The sequence below is a fragment of the Megalobrama amblycephala genome, linkage group LG3, assembly GCF_018812025.1.
Source record: "Megalobrama amblycephala isolate DHTTF-2021 linkage group LG3, ASM1881202v1, whole genome shotgun sequence".
Lineage (NCBI taxonomy): Eukaryota > Metazoa > Chordata > Actinopteri > Cypriniformes > Xenocyprididae > Megalobrama > Megalobrama amblycephala.
Window position 1 is genome coordinate 20068626 of NC_063046.1, and position 18680 is coordinate 20087305.

Genomic DNA, 18680 nt, shown 5'->3' on the forward strand with positions numbered 1-18680 from the left:
TTTTTTAGAGAGAAAAATAATAATAAAAACAATAAATAAATAAAACTGATCAAATGCAAAGTCTCATTTTCCAAAACAAGGATGTTTCGCAATGTTTACAAAGCCATAGGCAAGCTAAATGAAGGATCTGATGTCATGTAAACCCATCCAATCATTTAAAGCTAAAAAGGGGTCCCATTACAAAACATCCTAAACTTTGCAACCCTGTTCCTGAAGAGCCAAAATGATGGATTTCACACAAAATCAGCCTCATGCCTTGGTTTTCTTTCCCCATTCTTGTCATCCATAATGGGCAATGGCTCTCCAAGGTGAGGGTGGATGGCCTGGCAGGTGCAAAAGGCGTGAGATGAGAACGACAAATCAGCCTCACAGCTGGTGAGTGAAATGAGGTGTTGCAAAAGCAGGGGGTGCAGTCTCAAAGACATTCCGTAGAATTGCAGGTGCATTATTACCGAAGGACAGACAAGGCAAGGTTATGAGGGTTGGGGTTTGGAGAGGGGGTGGTGGACGATCCCCTGTACACAGACCCAGATATGACTGCCAATCAGAGGCCTGGTCCTAAAAATCCACAAGCTACTTCAGGCGTTTCAAATGTAACCAGGTGTCTGAGGTTAGCTTTAGGGCTCATCATAGGACTGTTAACAGGGGAAACAACAGCTCAGGACCCTTTTATAGAGAGTAGTGGTACAGTCCAAGACCTTCACCGTCCCACTATTTCACTCTCGGCTACATAGAGTCTTTCACTAACATGCATCTAATGGATTTAAGGTGAGTCGGGACTGGCAAACAGAATTTGAAAAAACACACGCTGAACATTCCAAAAGTTGTCTGCATAAATTGGGTTCATATCCATCACAATATTCCAGAAATGTGTCTACACCAACCAATGCCCCCTTAAAATATGTGTTGGCTCCAAAAGCTACAGAACTGCAGAATTTGACAACAGTTTTTTGGAAGGATCACTCATATTACAATTTATTCACCGAGTTCAACGAATTCACTCAAAAATGTCGTTATTTATTCACCCTAAAGTCATTGCAATTTTTTTTTCTGTGGAACAGAAATGTAGACAGTCTTAAAAATGTCTTAATGTTTTTTTTCCATACACTGAAGGCCAACTGGGTCTATGTTTTGAACACCACTGACCTTCAAAATATCTTTTTTTGTGTTCTGCAGAAGAAAGAATGTCATACAGGTTTGGATGAGTAAATGATTTTAAATTTACAGGTGAAGGAAAGCTTGAGCCATTGTAGTTCTTAAGTTTCGGCACAAAGTTGGTGTAGACAGTTAATGAAATAGAGGATGCGGCCCTAAGGGACACGTGGCCCCCAGAGAGCTCAGGGAACGTAACAAGCAGCGAGAAGAGGGGGAGAGGCATGCAATGGGCACTGCGGTTTACACACCAATGGAGGCAATAAAATTCTCTTCATTCAGACTCCGTGTATCAAACTGCCGTGTCGATTTCCCAGAGGAGGGTGGTGGCAATTGTATACGTGGTACCAGGAGCACGCCTGCCGCCCTGGCGCTCTCCATTCGGCCTGATGGGCTCTCCTTACTGCCTGGGCTGCTAATCCCCTCTGTGGGGCTCCGTTTCCGCTTCTCTGGGTCTGTGAGCCACAAGCGGGCACAGAGGAAATAGAGCAGGGGAAAAAGAAAGAAGAAGAAATAGCAAAGACACATGGAGACAAAGGGATAGAAGTAAAATTTAAAGGTAGGTTACAAGTGATTTCTCTAAACAGGTATGGAAAAAGAGGCTGAAACCCAAGGTTATGTAAATAGCTTGTAGAGTGACTGACACCAAGCCGCACATTGGCGTGAAGAAGAGGAACAAGAACCTTCTAGAAAGCGGAAACTCTTTGTGTTGGTATATATCTATTGGTCTGAATGCAGGCTGAAACCACATTTGAATTTTTTTTAATTTGGACATTCAAATGAAGGTTACCTTTGGTTTGGTAGTGGGTGCGCGCTATCTCTAGCAGACTGAAGACACTGGCCATGCCTCCCAGGCCAGCATTAGTGTAAGAGTGCTCCAAACTGGACACTGTGCACTTCAATAGGTCCAGCATGCCTTTGTACACCTTCCTGTTTATCTCCTATTCATATAGGCACACAAAAACATACAATGAACAAAACATATCTAAGTAAAACATTAGAATTTTGCTTTAGCTCAGCATCAACTGTTGTTTGACTCGTCATTTCTAACTCACCACATCTCTTATAACTTCCTGCTGAGCGTCTTCCTCTGATTGGACCGCACGGTTGAGTTTACTGAGCACAAAGACGCGCAGCTGTTCGTTCTCTAGCAGGCGGCGTACCTTCTTCATGTTGAGCCAGCCCACACCTTGCCCATCGAGCACGCTCTGGACCACCTCCTTAAGAAACTGCTGGTTCTCACTGAACAGCATAAAAGACCAGGTTTAATGGAGCAAGAGTCACATATTCACTTCATAGGCACTCAAAAGAGGGCAACAGAAGTATAAACAGAAGGGTTACAAAAGTATTTCATTTCATTCATTTTTTAACAATTTCATTGTTCAGAGGTTATTAATTAATGGTATATTTCTAACATTTATGTAACTATGTGTAATATTTTTACATACACTCACCGGCCACTTTATTAGGTACACCTGTTCAACTGCTCGTTAATGCAAATATCTAATCAGCCAATCATATGACAGCATTTAGGCATGTAGACATGGTCAAGATGATCTGCTGAAGTTCAAACTGAGCATCAGACTGGGAAAGAAAGGTGATTTAAGTCACTTTGAGCATGTCAGATGGGCTGTTCTGAGTATTTCAGAAACTGCTGATCTACTTGGATTTTCACAACCATCTCTAGGTTCAGAGAATGGTCTGAAAAAAAATCAACAATGCCTTGTTGATGCCAGAGGTCAGAAGAGAATGGCCAGACTGGTTGGAGCTGATAGAAAGGCAACAGTAACCACTCGTTAAAACCAAAGTATGCAAAAGAGCATCTCTGAATGTGCAACACGTTTAACCTTGAAGCAGATGAGCTACAGCAGCAGAAAATCACAGCGGGTACCACTCCTGTCAGCGAAGAAAAAAATTTTGCCTGGTCTGATGAATCTCAATTTCTGCTGTGACATTCAGATGGTAGGGTCAGAATTTGGAGTAAACAACACAAAAGCAAGGATCCATCCTGCCCTGTTTCAATGATTCAGGCTGCTGGTGGTGTAATGGTGTGGAGGGTATTTTCTTGGCACACTTTGGGCCCCTCAGTACCAATTGTGCATCGTTTAAATGCCACAGCCTACCTGAGTATTGTTGCTGACCATGTCCATTCCATTATGTCCACAGTGTACCCATTACCTGATGGCTATTTCCAGCCAGCCATGTGATAACACGTCATGTCACAAAGCTCAAATCTTCTCCAACTGGTTGCTTGAACATGACAACGAGTTCACTAAACTCAAATAGCCTCCACAGTCACCAGCTCTCAATCCAATGGAGCACATCTGGGGGAATGGGAGATTCGCATCTTGGATGTGCAGCCAACAAATCTACAGCAACTATGTGATGCTATTGTGTCAGTATGGGCCAAAATCTCTGAGGAATGTTTCCAGCACCTTGTTGAATCTATGCCATGAAGAATTAAGGCAGTTCTGAAGGCAAAAGGGGGTCCAACCTGGTACTAGCAAGGTGTACCTAATAGTGGCCAATGAGTGTACATACACTACCATTCAAAACTTTGCAGTCAGTAAAAACAATTAATTTTATTTAGCAAGTATGCGTTAAATTGATCAAAAGTGTCATAAAGATGTTTATGATGTTAAAATATTTCTATTTCAAATAAATGCTGTTCTTTTGAACTTTTAGTCACACTTTAGGGTCCAATTCTCAGTATTAACTAACAATTAACTATGACTTTTGCCTCAATAAACTCCTAATTACTGCTTATTAATAGTTAGTAAGGTAGTTTTTAAGTTTAGGTATTGGGTAGGATTAAGGAATGTGGAATATGATCATGCAAAATAAGGCATTAATGTGCGCTTTATAAGTACGAATAAACAGACAATATCCTACTAATATGCATGCTAATAAGCAGCTAGTTAATAGTGAGAATTAGACCCTAAACTAAAGTGTTACCAAACTTTCTACTCATCAAGGAACTCTGAAAAAACATTTACCATGATCCAACATTGAAAATAATAAGAAAAGTGTATTGACCAATGGCAGCTGAATAGAAAAGCTATTTTAATATTTATGTTATATTATATTAGTATTATGATTACATTAATAAAATGTTATACAATGTAATATATATATATATATATATATATATATATATATATATATATATATATATATATTTTTTTTTTTTTATTATTATTATTTTTTTATTTGGATTAATCACATCAGCTTGTATTTTTCTAATTTGCAAGATGTTTTGAATAAAAGAGCATAAAAGAAGAAATATGCAGTACCTGGTGTTGTTGGCTCTGCCCTGAGGAGATGGAGACTCTCTCTTGACGGTGGGGCTGTGCTTAATAACAGAGGATTTCTGATCTACCAGCGCTCTGGGAGCTCGTGCACCTACAACAGACCATTCACTTTGTCAGACTGGATATAGACCTTATATGTATGTATGCGTGTCACATGGAACCTGCTTCCATGTGCCAATACCCATCCATCCACCAACCTAACCCCCTCTACACACACCCACACACAGAAATAAAGAGTGAATTTATTTTAAATCTTTAGTTAAAACATACTCAATACACAATCACTTAAAACACATCTAATCACCACAGCAGAAACACAATGACTACAGCATTAAAACACACAGTGCAGGCCCCCACACAGATGTTTTAATCCCGTGTCTAGTAATAGTACAGAATCAATAGAAGTAAAGGACAGCACACACACTGCTTTTAACTTGAAACTTGCAAATTTTCCTTTGCACCTCAGTATTTGGACACTGCAGTATGGGGGTATTACATGACTAATGACGCTAACGTTGACAGCGGGAGACTCAAGGACTGGAGCAGTAAGGAGAGCTACAGTACAGGAGCAATGACGCTGGTTGGTGCAAACACACACATACAGGCAAAGAACAGAGTGAGAAAAATGAGTGGAAGAATGTGTGAGTGAGAACCAGACTGGATGGCAACAAGAAACAACACAACAAAAAGAATGAAATAAGCCCTCTCAGTTCAGATGATTATACTACACACTTACTTTAGCTGTGAGTGTACGGCAAAATCACATACACTAACACACACAAAGCAATTCAGTGTGTGTGTCTATCCAGCCTCTGTGCATAGATCTGAACATTTACATGCATAAAGCACAACCGGTGCATTGATGGCTTGTGCTGCATACAAGGGCGTTAACGGATGGCTATGTTCACAAACATTTCAGACTGTGTGGCAGATTATATGTTAGATTGGGCCAGGAAATATTATGCATGCCACATAATGAAGTCTGAATAATTATATGCTATTACAAACTTGCCAAACAGGTATTTTAAAACACCTCACAGGACTAAAACCAAATGCATGAATTATGAACTGAAGCCTGTTAGGAGGATCAGTCATTTAAAACAGAGAATGCTATTATTATTTAATGAGATAAACTATCTATGCTGAATATCCAGTGGACAGCTAATCATTCTCGTGGCTCAGTGCACTGCAGCTCTTCTGTAATAACCTGCATTACACCTCATAATATATAATATATAACTAGTACATGTCCTTTGTATATATACGATCGTTTAAAAGTTCAGCAAGGATGCATTTAATTAATCAAATGTAACAGTAAAGACATTTATAATATAATAAAATATATGCTTTTCTTTCTTTCTATTCATCAAAAATCCTAAAAATGTTTCCATTAATCTTTTTGTGGAAACATTTTTAGGATTTAATAAAAACTGTTTCTTGAATGATTTCTGAAGGAATTTCTGAAAAATAATCTTTGCCATCACAATTTTTGTAATCATTGAGCAATTATTACTAAATTGTAATAAGTTACTCTAAATTGTAATAATACTATATTTACTGTATTTATATATACTGTATTTATTGCATTTTGGATAAAATAAATGCAGCCTTGGTGAACCTAAGTGACTCCTTTCAAAACCATTAAAAAAATCTTACGAACCCCAAAATATAAAATAACTAGTAAAATAAACTCAGACGTGATGATCAGGACACCAACGTGATGATCAATCACGAAGAGTGGGTTTATTTTGCGATAATGACCAGTTGATTGCACATTCTTTCGTAAAATCAACACTTTCATTTTCAAATAAATAAAATACAGACAAAGTAGCCACTTTCTGCACAATAACCCAACAAACACCATGAGATACTTTTTAAACAGTATTAAAGAAGTTCTCATGTATTCTGAATACTTTTTGGCTTTTCCTGCACTATCTGGTCATATGATCCTATAAACCAGTGATTCCCAAACCTGTCCTGAAGGACCCTCAGCACTCCACATTTTGTATGTCGCCCTTTGATCTGACACACCTACTTCAGGTCTTGCAGTCTCTACTAATGAGCTGATGAGTTGAATCAGGTGTGATAGATGAGAGAGACATCCAAAATGTGCAGTGCTGAGCGTCCTCCAGGACAGGTTTGGGAACCACTGCTATAGACTCTTCTCAAGTCTCAAAGACATCATCAAAGTCTCTATATGACATCACAGCGGTCCTATTCTACAGGCCCAGTTCATCAACAGAAGACATGATGCATGTGAACAAAAGAGTCAAACGGTTACAATCAGTGACTGACATCCAACAAAAGGTGACTGTCGAAGGTGAGGAATGAGGAAGCAATGGTGGAACAGGATGCTGGGAGATGTAGCTGACTGGCTTTGGAGAAGCATGCAGCTCACGCAGCAAAGGGCGGAACCCACCTTCTCCGCTCCCCGGGCCGATCTCTGTTACAATCTCCATTAGAGAATTTAGCCCAAATACTGGACACAGAAGCCAGAATTAGTGCAGGGGGTCAAAGAGGGGACAGAGAACAACACCGGCCCAGACAGAACCAGTCGAAACATCAACCCACAACCACAAGCGTCGAACACATACATATAACAACAGAGAAAACCAGCAGAGAGCATGGAATATGAAAGAGAGAGAGAGAGATTGAGAGAAGAGAGATTAAAAGAGAGAAAGAGAAAGAGAGAGAGAGAGAGGAACAAAATTAGAGAAAGGTGGAATTCAGAAAAATATAAGTGATTTTAGATAAGCATTCCAGATTTACATTTGGTCAGAAAAGTTTGCGATTTGGAAGGTCTTAATTAACTATAATTACATGTGATTAATGACAGAATGAAGCAGTTCTACAAAACTCCATTCATGAAATGAACAAAAACCAAACAAATAACATGGGATATAATAAACAGAAATATTAATGTTAATACTAGAATTTAATAATAGAATGTCTCAGCCCTAAATAACTGATTAGTGCTTTTAAAAAGATGTAACATGAAATTAATTCCATAAATAATTTACTTTTTTTATTTTTTAAGTTGGCATAAAAATGAAAAGTTTCATGAAACGAAAGTCTATTTTGTAAATGTATGTTCAGCAAATAAAACGAAAAAAAGTCCCCTTTCTTTTTTGATAATCCATTACTTCGGTTTCATTGTGATGTTAAAGGAATTACCACATTTATTCAACATGACATGAAAACATGTTGAATAACTTCTCAGTATGATTTTTTTCAGGACAGTCCTAACTCATTAATTGATAATGGTATATTATATTATATATTATATTATATTTGAAAATCCGTTGTGTTTTGATCCAGTTTGATGCGTTTTTTTCTTTTTCCTTTTTTGCATCAAGAAGAACAAAACATTACGGTGCACATTTAAGAGATAGCAAAGAGGTTGTTTTTTTATTTTTATTTTAAAGAATTACATTAAATGGATTATTTTATTTTTTGCAATGAAAAAAACAAAACAAGACATTCTTCAAATTGACATGGTGTAACTGCTGAAGGGACTGTTTGGTCAATAGAGACACTTGAGATGGTCATTTGTTGTTCCTCTGTTTTGACAGTGAAAAGGGGTTTGTGTGTGTTCACTGAACATTAAAAGAAAAAAATCATTACCAGTCGAGGTGGTAGCTGGAATGCAGTGTGGTTTCATCTCCTGCAGTGCTCTATTGGTTTTCTCCTGTATCCAGCTCTAAAAGCAGCATTACTATTCTCTGCTTAAAGCTGCACACTATCTGTGCGTACAAGCTACAATACTTGACATACCATCGATTTATTTTAAAACACCACAACCACCAGACTCCAAAGTCTCCTATACCGAGACTTTGGTGGAAATTCATCATCCAAGTTTAGTTGAAACTACATTTCAGTTCTGAAGTTAATCAGAGCTTGAAATGTGACTGCACTTCTCCCAGTGTGGTTTTGTTATCTTCAATTCACCCAGGGAGCACAGGTGGAATTGAAATGGAACAGACCTCAAATCTGTCTCCAATTGAGGTGACACACAAATAAAGGAAAGTTCACTTCAAAAACACACTGAACACAACACAAAGAGCAGTCAAAAATAGTATCATTCCATTCCTACAGAAACATCTTTTCTGTATAGAAAGAAAAATGTTTTGAAATGCAACCATGAGCTGGCTGTTGTCTACTAAAAGGTGTGCCACCATTATAATGTTCCTTACTAACAATCACAGGAATGAGGAGGAGGAAATGCATAGCGGATATATGTGAGCACAGATATATCCTCTATCTTAGAGGTTCCAAACTGCTGTCCCATGAGATTTTATTTTCCAACCCTGAAATAGCAGACTTTATCAGTTCATGACAAGTGCTGTTTGGTGTTGTGGTTCAGATTCAGGAGTGTAAAAAGAAGCATCCAGGACAGGAGTTAGAAACCAATGCAAGTCTGTCAATCAGGTTTAGAGTGAGAAAAGTGGGCAGAGTTTCTCATTCTCTCAGGACTCATAGGGTCTATAATACTTTAAACAGCAATTTGTTTTCTCATTCTGGCAAGCTACAGATATGAAACATACCAGGACTTTCAGGACTGTCATCATCATCATCATCGTCTGAGCAATACAAACATCATCCAAAATCATAAACAGAAAATAAAGTCAACAAAAACAACAACAGCAATAATAAGAACTTTGGTTGCTAGCTTATAAAGTGACTATATGTCTGTACTAGGGCTGGAAAGGCACGTTGACGTAATCGATTAAAATCGATAAATTTGTTGATTTGAGTGAAATGCGGTGATTCTTTGCGCGGTTTATGGTCATCTCAAATGATGGCAGCTCCAACTGTGGGCATGCTGAAAATCAGCCGTTATTACAAAAATATAAAAAATCTGGGAATTTTTTAAACAGAGAGCAAACAAAATGGTGTTTTGTACACTCTGTAAAACTGAAATGGCATACCACAGCAGCACAACTTCTTTTCAGATGCTCCTGTATAGAAAACATCCCAGGACTCTCTTACCTCAAAATGACGAGACGGCAGCGTAAGCATTTGGACTATTACAGCGAATTTTTACACAGCACTAGAATACGGTTGTCAGTCCATATTTTGTGATTAATACGGCTGCGTTCATACAGCATTCTGTTTTTTTTCAGGAGCTGCCATGGGTGTGAGGCTGCGAGACACACGGCTCAAAAGCAACTAAATTACATTCTATATATCCCCCTGTGTCGCCTTTGTGTATTAAATGCAAGTTCATTGAGGGTACATTGGCTCACTTATTCTGGTTCTGCCCAAAAATATGTAAATTCTGGTCTGAGGTCTGTGGATTTTTCGTTTAATCGAAATAAATAAAAATAATAGACTGATTAATCGATTGAAAAATAAATGTTAGTTCCAGCCCTAGTCTATGCCACCATTTTCCACTAATTCTGTTTATTTGTGGAGAAAATAAGGAGGCATGATACTCGTCACTTTCAGGGCAGCAACACTGGATAAAAGACATGGGTTGGGGCAAAGAAATCAGGCAACATTCCCACAAACCTTGATCTGTGTCCTCTGCTAAATCAAAATTAAAATATTCTTTAAATGAAATACATAAAACAAATTATAAAGAAAGAAGAGAAAAAGTGGAAAAGGAAAACTAGTTGACTAAAGTAAAGAAGTATTCCTTTTTAACAGCAGAGGTTGGAATCTTTCTAACCTAATGCCTGTACTAATCAGACTCATTCAGTTCACAAAAACACTCTTAAACTACAGTTTTTTAAGTTAATTATTATTGTCTAATTCTACAACTACTTCAACATGTACTTATTTGACCCTTATTTGACTCATAAATTACTTCAGTGGAGTTAATGTAACAAGTTCAGACTAACTGGAGTTATTCAAACATTAGTTACACTGCCTTTGTAAAGTTAAGAAAGAGGCATATAGGGAAAGAAAAGGACTTGGAGAGAAGGAGAGGAAGAAGAAAAGGAGGAGAAGATAACCGGACTAGACTGAAGGAATGAGACAGGGTGAGCAGACGGGTGGATGAACGGGAAGGTCACATGGAGAGATCTGAGGGGATATGTGTACCTTTGAGGCTGGGGAATGGTGTGTTCTTCTCTCGCGCTTTATTAGGCAGAGCCAGACTGGACAGACTGAAACTGGTGCCATGGTTTTTATACAGGTTACCTGCACACACGCGATTCAGAAATGTACAACAGGGAACACACATGTTTCTGTGTAATGGAGTTGTCAAAATAGCAGAAATGTAGTCTAGTGTCCTAGTTAGTCCGCAGTAAAGATTCTCTTATTTATAAATATTAATATATACTACTGTTCAAAGGTTTGGGATTGGTAAGATGTTTTCATGTTTTTGAAAGAAGGCTCATATTGCTAAGCAAATCTGTCAGAAATTCAAACAAATATCTTCGTTTATGTTCATTTGTGTTTTCAAGCATGAGCTACTTAGGAATAAATAGAGGTTATGTTAAGCTAGCCACTCACTGGCGAAGGACATGAGTCCCCCGAAGCCATCGTTGCTATTGTTGGAGATGGTGGAGTTCGGAGAGCTATTTCTGGAGTCTCCCTCCCCGTCAGATTCACCCGGAAGCTTCAGACTGCTGGGTCTCAATGGACGTGATGGCCTAAACGCACACACACACACACACACACACACACAATTTAGGGAGAGGACGTTGAGTGCTGGTCTGTGCAGTTGAGATATAGATTCTGTGTGTTTGTGTAGGACTATTAACGGAGTACATACTTGTTGCCATTAAGATTCTGGTTGAATCGTGGTGTGTAACTCTCCTCCTGCTCTTCTGCTTCTGCATCCTCTTCTGTAGGAAAGCCGTACTGGGGCTCAAAATAGGGATTATCATACTCTTGCTTCTTAATGCCTGGGTCAACAGGCACCGGATCAAGGGCAGGTCTTGTAAAAGGTTGAGCACCCAATCCTGGGACAGAGTTCTGGAGGGTCACACTTGTTGTCGCCTCCACCTCAATAGGTTCCTTCTGCTCCTGCACCAAGAAACACAAACACTTTAGGCATCACGCCACATGAGGCTTTGCTCTAGATTCAGATAACACATTTAGTTTAAGCACTGACATGGTTGACTCCCTGTATGACTGTACTGGGGCTGGAACTGGCCGTGGTGCTGGAGCTGGACCGCAGCGGCTGGCTGTCCGCTGCCTCTAGGGGACCTTCTGGCTCTGGGTCACCACTGTCCCCCTTATACTCCTGGAAGTCATGGATCTCTACCTCATTTGCATCTCCCAGTGCAGCATGGGTCAGGGGGTCAATATCTAAAAAGCAAATATAACAATTATGAAGATGAACTTCTCAATAGTTTTGAGTTTAATCAAGATTTTCCAATATAGAGTGATAAATAAGATAAGAAGAAGATACTCTGGTTAGAAAAGAGACTAAAAATAGAGACACTAACTTGGTGTGTCCCCCTGTATATCCCCTTTGATCATCTCGTTCACAAAATCTCCAAGGGATGAGTAGGAAGAGCTGGAGTCATCATATGCATCACTGTCACTACCACTGAAATAATAGTAAACAATAACAAATAAATACAATTTAAAATAGTAAAAAACATTTTGAACACAAAAATGAATTCATGGAAATATGCATTATCGTTCAAAAAATTAAGTTTGGTAAGATTTTTTAATGTTTGAAATAGGGATGCACCGATCCGATATTCAGATCGGTATCGGCGCCGATACTGCCATTTTTGCCGGATCGGGTATCGGCCGGACGGGACCGATCCAAAATCCGATATTGTGCGTGTACTATTCTGTTGTTGTTAAGCTCTAGAAAAGGCACAAACACATTAAAAAGCACCATAAAGTTTCTGTGCACTATATTCCAAGTGTTCTGAAGCCATTCCATAGTTTAATTTGAGGTACAGATGAATATTTTAGTTGTTAAATTAAAGTTCACGTAAAGGCCTCCCTCCGCTGCGGCTGTCAGTCATTCTCCATTCAGCATTCAGACTGCGTGTCGCGTTCAGTTACGACAGTCAACACAATGAAACTCTCTCCAAGATGAATCAATATTTCTATTATTATACTTAATCAAGATACCGGTAATACAATACGCATCAATATTTCTTCACTTTGTGCTTTGAACTTTTCACTGCAGAGCGCTGCCGCTGCGCGCTGATTCCATGGTGCTTCAAGCACATCATTCTGCACACGGGATACGCATAAAAGCGCTTTGTGCCGCTCATGGGAGCCGTTCATATTATAATATTTTTTGCGCAATGAAAGATTGTTTAATAGCATTTTTTTTTTGTTCTGTCCTATCTATCATATGTTGCTGCATCATTTTAATTTTTATATTTTAATTATAAGACATTTAATAGCTTCTGATTTCGTCCACATTTTCATATGTATTCACAAACGTATAAGATAAACAAATAGGCATAGGCTATGCAATTATTTATATTATGAAAAGAAAGTATTATGAAAAGTTAAAGTCTGCGTCACTTTTCAGTTTTCATCTTACATCTCATCTCAACACTTTTTGAGGATCGTGAGTGAACGTGATCATCTCTTCTTCTTTACTACTTTACAGAAGGAAATAAACATGAATGAAAATAAAAAAATATGTTGAAAGTTGCAGTAGCTTACCGAAATCTGTATCACGTCAGTTCAATCAGTGTTGTAAACAATGTCACGTAGGAAAAGCCATTCATTGACCATAAACTTAGTCAGCAACAACAAAAATAAAAACTATTTAAAACAAAACGGATTAGAAACTTTATGTAAGCATAAGTATTATAATAATATATAATAAAATGGACAAACTGGGTGTGTGTAATCAAAGGCATCGTTTTCATTTTATTCTGGAGACTGAACTCGCGCTCTGCTGCCACACTGGAGCACGCTCACCACCTACTGGACAGGGGTGGGAATTACAGTTAAGTTACATCAGCCTCAGTAATCTGTCAAAATGACGGACAGGCTGCAGATTTTTTCCGTCACTGCTAAAAAAAATTCCATCAATGACGGAAATTTCTCGGTTAACCCGACCTTTTGAGATTATATATTATATACACGCCACACTACCGCCGGTGACACCCCACGACCGCGGTGGCGCGGTTGTCATGCCGACCGTCACAGCCCTAAGTGAGGCATACAGTTTATTAGGTAATTTAGCGCTTTTCTTATTACTTGAAGATCGGATCGGATCGGTATCGGCCGATACTGAATCCCAGGTATCGGGATCGGTATCGGAAGTGAAAAAGGCGGATCGGTGCATCCCTAGTTTGAAAGACTCTTTTGCTCATCAAAGCTGCATTTATTTGATCAAAAATACATTAAACACAGTAATATTGTGAATTATTATTATTATAGTTTAAAATAACTATTTTCTATTTTAAAATGAAATTCCTGTGATGGCAAAGCTAAACTTTTAAACTTTTTTTAAACTTTTCTAATATGTTCATTTAATGCGCAAGAAACATTTCTTATCATTATCAATTTTGAAAACAGTTGTGCTGCTTAATATTTTTTAGGAAATCATTTTTCAGGATATTTTGATAAATATAAAAAGTTCAAAAGAACAGCATTTATTTGAAATATAAATCTTTTGTAAAACTATAAAAGTCATTACTATAGTCTGTTATTTTTTCTCATTCAAACCTACTAACCCCAAACTTTTGAACGGTAGTGTATGTGTATGTAAATGTAAAAAAGAATTAATAGCATTCGTCTATGAGTTTCTGTTAATGTGTATAAAGCTGCATGTTCACAAAATCTCATAGACAAGCATTAAATGCGTACCTGTCATCTGTTGGGTCTGAATCATTGGTCTCATCCTGCAGGGGTCCACTCAACGCCTCTGCCAAACGAGAGTTTCCATCGTACACACGGTAGAATACTGGCTGTAACTGGTGTGCATACCACTTAGGCTTATCGCCTATTAGAGAAGGGTCGTACACATCTGAAATACACACAATAATACTGACTACACAGAGGCTGGGAAACACATAACGGACAGTCTTTACAGTGAAACTGTACATGCAGGTAAGTTTAAAGCTGCCTTTACATTGCTTAGGACAAACATCAGACAATAATAATTTCTAATCATAAACATCTTATCACAATAATCTTATCATAAACATCTGTTACTTCTCCAGAATGGGCAGATATGAATAAAGTAGGGAATTTAAATCTGGAGGTCAAAGAAAAGGCAGCTTAAGGATGAAGGATCAGGTACATCTGTCTCTTACTGTTATGAATCCTCTGGAAAGCCAGGTTGGTGGGGTTGAGAGCCCACTCTCCATAGTACTCCACCGCCTGTGTGTGGGAGAGCTTTTCGGTGAATCCATTCCGTCGTGGTCGAGAGGCTAGGAAAGACGTGGCCTGGAACGCCACTACAGGGCGGGGGAAGAGGCGCAGAGTGCGTGTGTGCATCTGGAACCCTTGCAGCACGTTTGGAGAGTTGAAGAATCTAACCATTGCCACCCTAATGGCAAGACCAAAATAATAAAACATTTCGGTAACGCTTTACAATAAGGTTCATTAGTTAACTACATTAGTTAATATGATCTAATAATGAACTGCACTTCTACAGCATTTATTAATCTTTGATAATGTTAATTTCATAATTATCATAATTTGTTGGTGAAAACATTTACATACAGATAGAACACACAAATTCAAGCTTGCAAACAGTGAATGATATCCATTGACTGTTAAGAAATATACGAAAGTCTACAAACCCGATTCCAAAAAAGTTGGGACACTGTACAAATTGTGAATAAAAGCAGAATGCAATGATGTGGAAGTTTCAAATTTCAAAATTTTATTCAGAATACAACATAGATGACATATCAAATGTTTAAACTGAGAAAATGTATCATTTTAAGGGAAAAATAAGTTGATTTTAAATTTCATGGCATCAACACATCTCAAAAAAGTTGGGACAAGGCCATGTTTACCACTGTGTGGCATCCCCTCTTCTTTTTATAACAGTCTGCAAACGTCTGGGGACTGAGGAGACAAGTTGCTCAAGTTTAGGAATAGGAATGTTGTCCCATTCTTGTCTAATACAGGCTTCTAGTTGCTCAACTGTCTTAGGTCTTCTTTGTCGCATCTTCCTCTTTATGATGTGCCAAATGTTTTCTATGGGTGAAAGATCTGGACTGCAGGCTGGCCATTTCAGTACCTGGATCCTTCTTCTACACAGCCATGATGTTGTAATTGATGCAGTATGTGGTCTGGCATTGTCATGTTGGAAAATGCAAGGTCTTCCCTGAAAGAGCCGAAGTCTGGATGGGAGCTTATGTTGTTCTAGAACTTGGATATACCTTTCAGCATTGATGGTGCCTTTCCAGATGTGTAAGCTGCCCATGCCACACACACTCATGCAACCCCATACCATCAGAGATACAGGCTTCTGAACTGAGCGCTGATAACACCTTGGGTTGTCCTTGTCCTCTTTAGTCCGGATGACATGGCGTCCCAGTTTTCCAAAAAGAACTTCAAATTTTGATTCGGCTGACAACAGAACAGTTTTCTACTTTGCCACAGTCCATTTTAAATGAGCCTTAACCCAGAGAAAACGCCTGCGCTTCTGGATCATGTTTAGATATGGCTTCTTTTTTGACCTATAGAGTTTTAGCCGGCAACGGCGAATGGCACGGTGGATTGTGTTCACCAACAATGTTTTCTGGAAGTATTCCTGAGCCCATGTTGTGATTTCCATTACAGTAGCATTCCTGTATGTGACGCAGCGCCGTCTAAGGGCCCGAAGATCACGAGCATCCAGTATGGTTTTCCGGCCTTGACCCTTACGCACAGAGATTGTTCCAGATTTTCTGAATCTTTGGATGAAATTATGCACTGTAGATGATGATAACTTCAAACTCTTTGCAATTTTTCTCTGAGAAACTCCTTTCTGATATTGCTCCACTATTTTTCACCACAGCATTGGGGGAATTGGTGATCCTCTGCCCATCTTGACTTCTGAGAGACACTGCCACTCTGAGAGGCTCTTTTTATACCCAATCATGTTGCCAATTGACCTAATAAGTTGCAAATTGGTCCCCCAGCTGTTCCTTATACGTACATTTAACTTTTCCGGCCTCTTATTGCAACCTGTCCCAACTTTTTTGGAATGTGTAGCTCTCATGAAATCCAAAATGAGCCAATATTTGGCATGACATTTCAAAATGTCTCACTTTCACATTTGATATGTTATCTATATTCTATTGGGAATAAAATATAAGTTTATGAGATTTGTAAATTATTGCATTCCTTTTTTATTCACAATTTGTACAGTGTCCCAACTTTTTTGGAATCGGGTTTGTACAAACAAATGTTATGGCTTTTAGGCATTTATATGTTATGAAAAAAAATCATTGTTTTTTTAGATCCATTTGGTACCTCAAATGGCACTAAAATTACACATAGCAACTCCGGCCAATCCCATCACATTAAAAACAGTATAGAATAATTCATACCTTGTGGCAACATCAACTGAGTCCACATCATTGCCGTAGATAAGTGGGTTGAACTCAGTGGAGGAGGGGGAGGCTTTGTCACGACCAGGGGGCAACAAAGACAACTCCTGTCCATCCTGAAACTTCTCCAGATTCAGAATAGGCTGCGTGTTTAGACTCATGCTAGCCAGAGCCTGCACGGAGGAATTGATGACAGAGCGAAAGAGAGAGGTGGAGGAGGAAGATGGATACAGGAGAGATCAATTTAAAAATGAATCCTGACATGGAAGACTGAAGCAAGAGCACTATCGCCTCAGGCAATCATGTCTCACATTGGAGGCCTACATTTATTAACTTCTGTCTACAAACCTACTGAATGGCAAAGGTGAAAACAACGTCAATGTTTTTATTTAAATAAGATTAAGCAAAATTAAAGGGATAAAAATGAAAATTCCATCATCATTTGCACACTGCCAGTGTCTTTTAATATCACATTTAATTTACATATAAACACTGATAAATGCACATACATAGAGCACATCAAATATGGTGCTTGACACAAAACAAACCACGCTAGTTCTTACGAAAGCTCAAATGTGCTTGCATGACACACAAGAACAAATCTCATTGGTTCTCGCACGTCAAACAAGCACGCTTGAGCTATGGTTTATCATATTTGATGTGCTCTATGTATGTGCTTTGTTTATATGTTTATATGTGAGTAGAAGCCTAAATTAAATCAATCATCTTCTGAATATTCATATGGACTACTTTTACAATGTCTATATGAACTTTTTAAAGCATCAAGGTTTTGGTGGAGTCAATGGAATCAGGGACAGAAATCTCTGAGATTTCATTAATAATTTGTCTTTCGAAGATGAATGGAAGTCTTGCAACAACATGAGAGTGAATAACTGATGACAGAACTTTCATTTTTGTGTGAACTAATTCTTTAAAATTCTGAAAATGTTACAAAGGGATGAGAGAGAAAGCTGTTGCCTGAACCGACAGTGCTGCATCAAAGATTTAATTCAATAGTTAAAATGTTAGAGGGAAGGGTGCGGTCATCACATAGAGCCATTAACAAAGCACTCTGGGAATTCTGCCATTGCTCACTCAATGCCTCTCAGCTGGCATTCCATCAGACCCTGCGTTTGCCACGCCATTTGGCCGCCACACTACCAAACCAATCGCATCATCTTCTCCTGCTGCTTATAATGATTTTTTTTTTTTTTTTGCTTTGGGTTAATGTGCATAATGTAAATGAGAAGTTGCATTGGAACATGCTCAAGCCAAACATAGTGCTATGAGAAACAGGGGGCTTCTGTAAGACCTTCATCACACAGAGAGAATGGGAGGAAGAGTGCAGAGAGTTAGAGGCTATGGAGGCAAACAGAGTCACAAGTGTGTGCAATTCTGAGTGTGTTTATTCACAGGGTGTGGAATAAAGAAGTATCTGTATGGCTTCAATATTTGTTAAGGTTACAGAGAGTGTCTGCATAGGTCTGTGGGTGTTGATGACGGGAGGGAGAGACAGGAGTTATTTTTCCGTGCACATTCAAAATGCAAAGATTTGTGAACCTTGGAATCAGAGGCGAAGATCTGCTTTTGGGTGATCACAGTCAACCTTACCAGACACTGAAGGACACAAGAAAACATGGAGGCAATGTCACATGACTACCTGTCACTGAGAAAGATTAGGAAATCATGTGACCAAAAGTGAGCGGAGACAATTTAAGGAAGGAGAAAAAACAAAGAGAGACAAACAGAAAAATTGAGGACACAACACACCATGAACTGGATA

General features: G+C 38.7%; 1 protein-coding gene across 50 annotated transcripts in view; it reads right to left on the reverse strand.

Moving 5' to 3' along the window:
- Positions 1–18680, reverse strand: part of madd (MAP-kinase activating death domain) — a 69030-nt gene that overhangs the window by 20221 nt on the left and 30129 nt on the right. For 13 of the 50 annotated variants that reach the window (XM_048184569.1, XM_048184565.1, XM_048184541.1 and 10 more), the window contains exons 9-20: positions 16898–17070; positions 14663–14898; positions 14214–14373; positions 11864–11967; positions 11527–11723; positions 11185–11438; positions 10923–11062; positions 10509–10607; positions 4446–4554; positions 2208–2394; positions 1943–2093; positions 1404–1607 (exon numbers count right to left, since the gene is read on the reverse strand). In XM_048184569.1, the coding sequence (XP_048040526.1) occupies positions 1404–1607; positions 1943–2093; positions 2208–2394; positions 4446–4554; positions 10509–10607; positions 10923–11062; positions 11185–11438; positions 11527–11723; positions 11864–11967; positions 14214–14373; positions 14663–14898; positions 16898–17070 (2014 nt within the window). Of the gene's footprint in view, positions 1–1403; positions 1608–1942; positions 2094–2207; positions 2395–4445; positions 4555–6882; positions 6943–10508; positions 10608–10922; positions 11063–11184; positions 11439–11526; positions 11724–11863; positions 11968–14213; positions 14374–14662; positions 14899–16897; positions 17071–18457; positions 18515–18680 lie in introns of all 50 variants that reach the window. The other 37 variants (XM_048184521.1, XM_048184555.1, XM_048184552.1 and 34 more) reach the window with 5 other exon arrangements.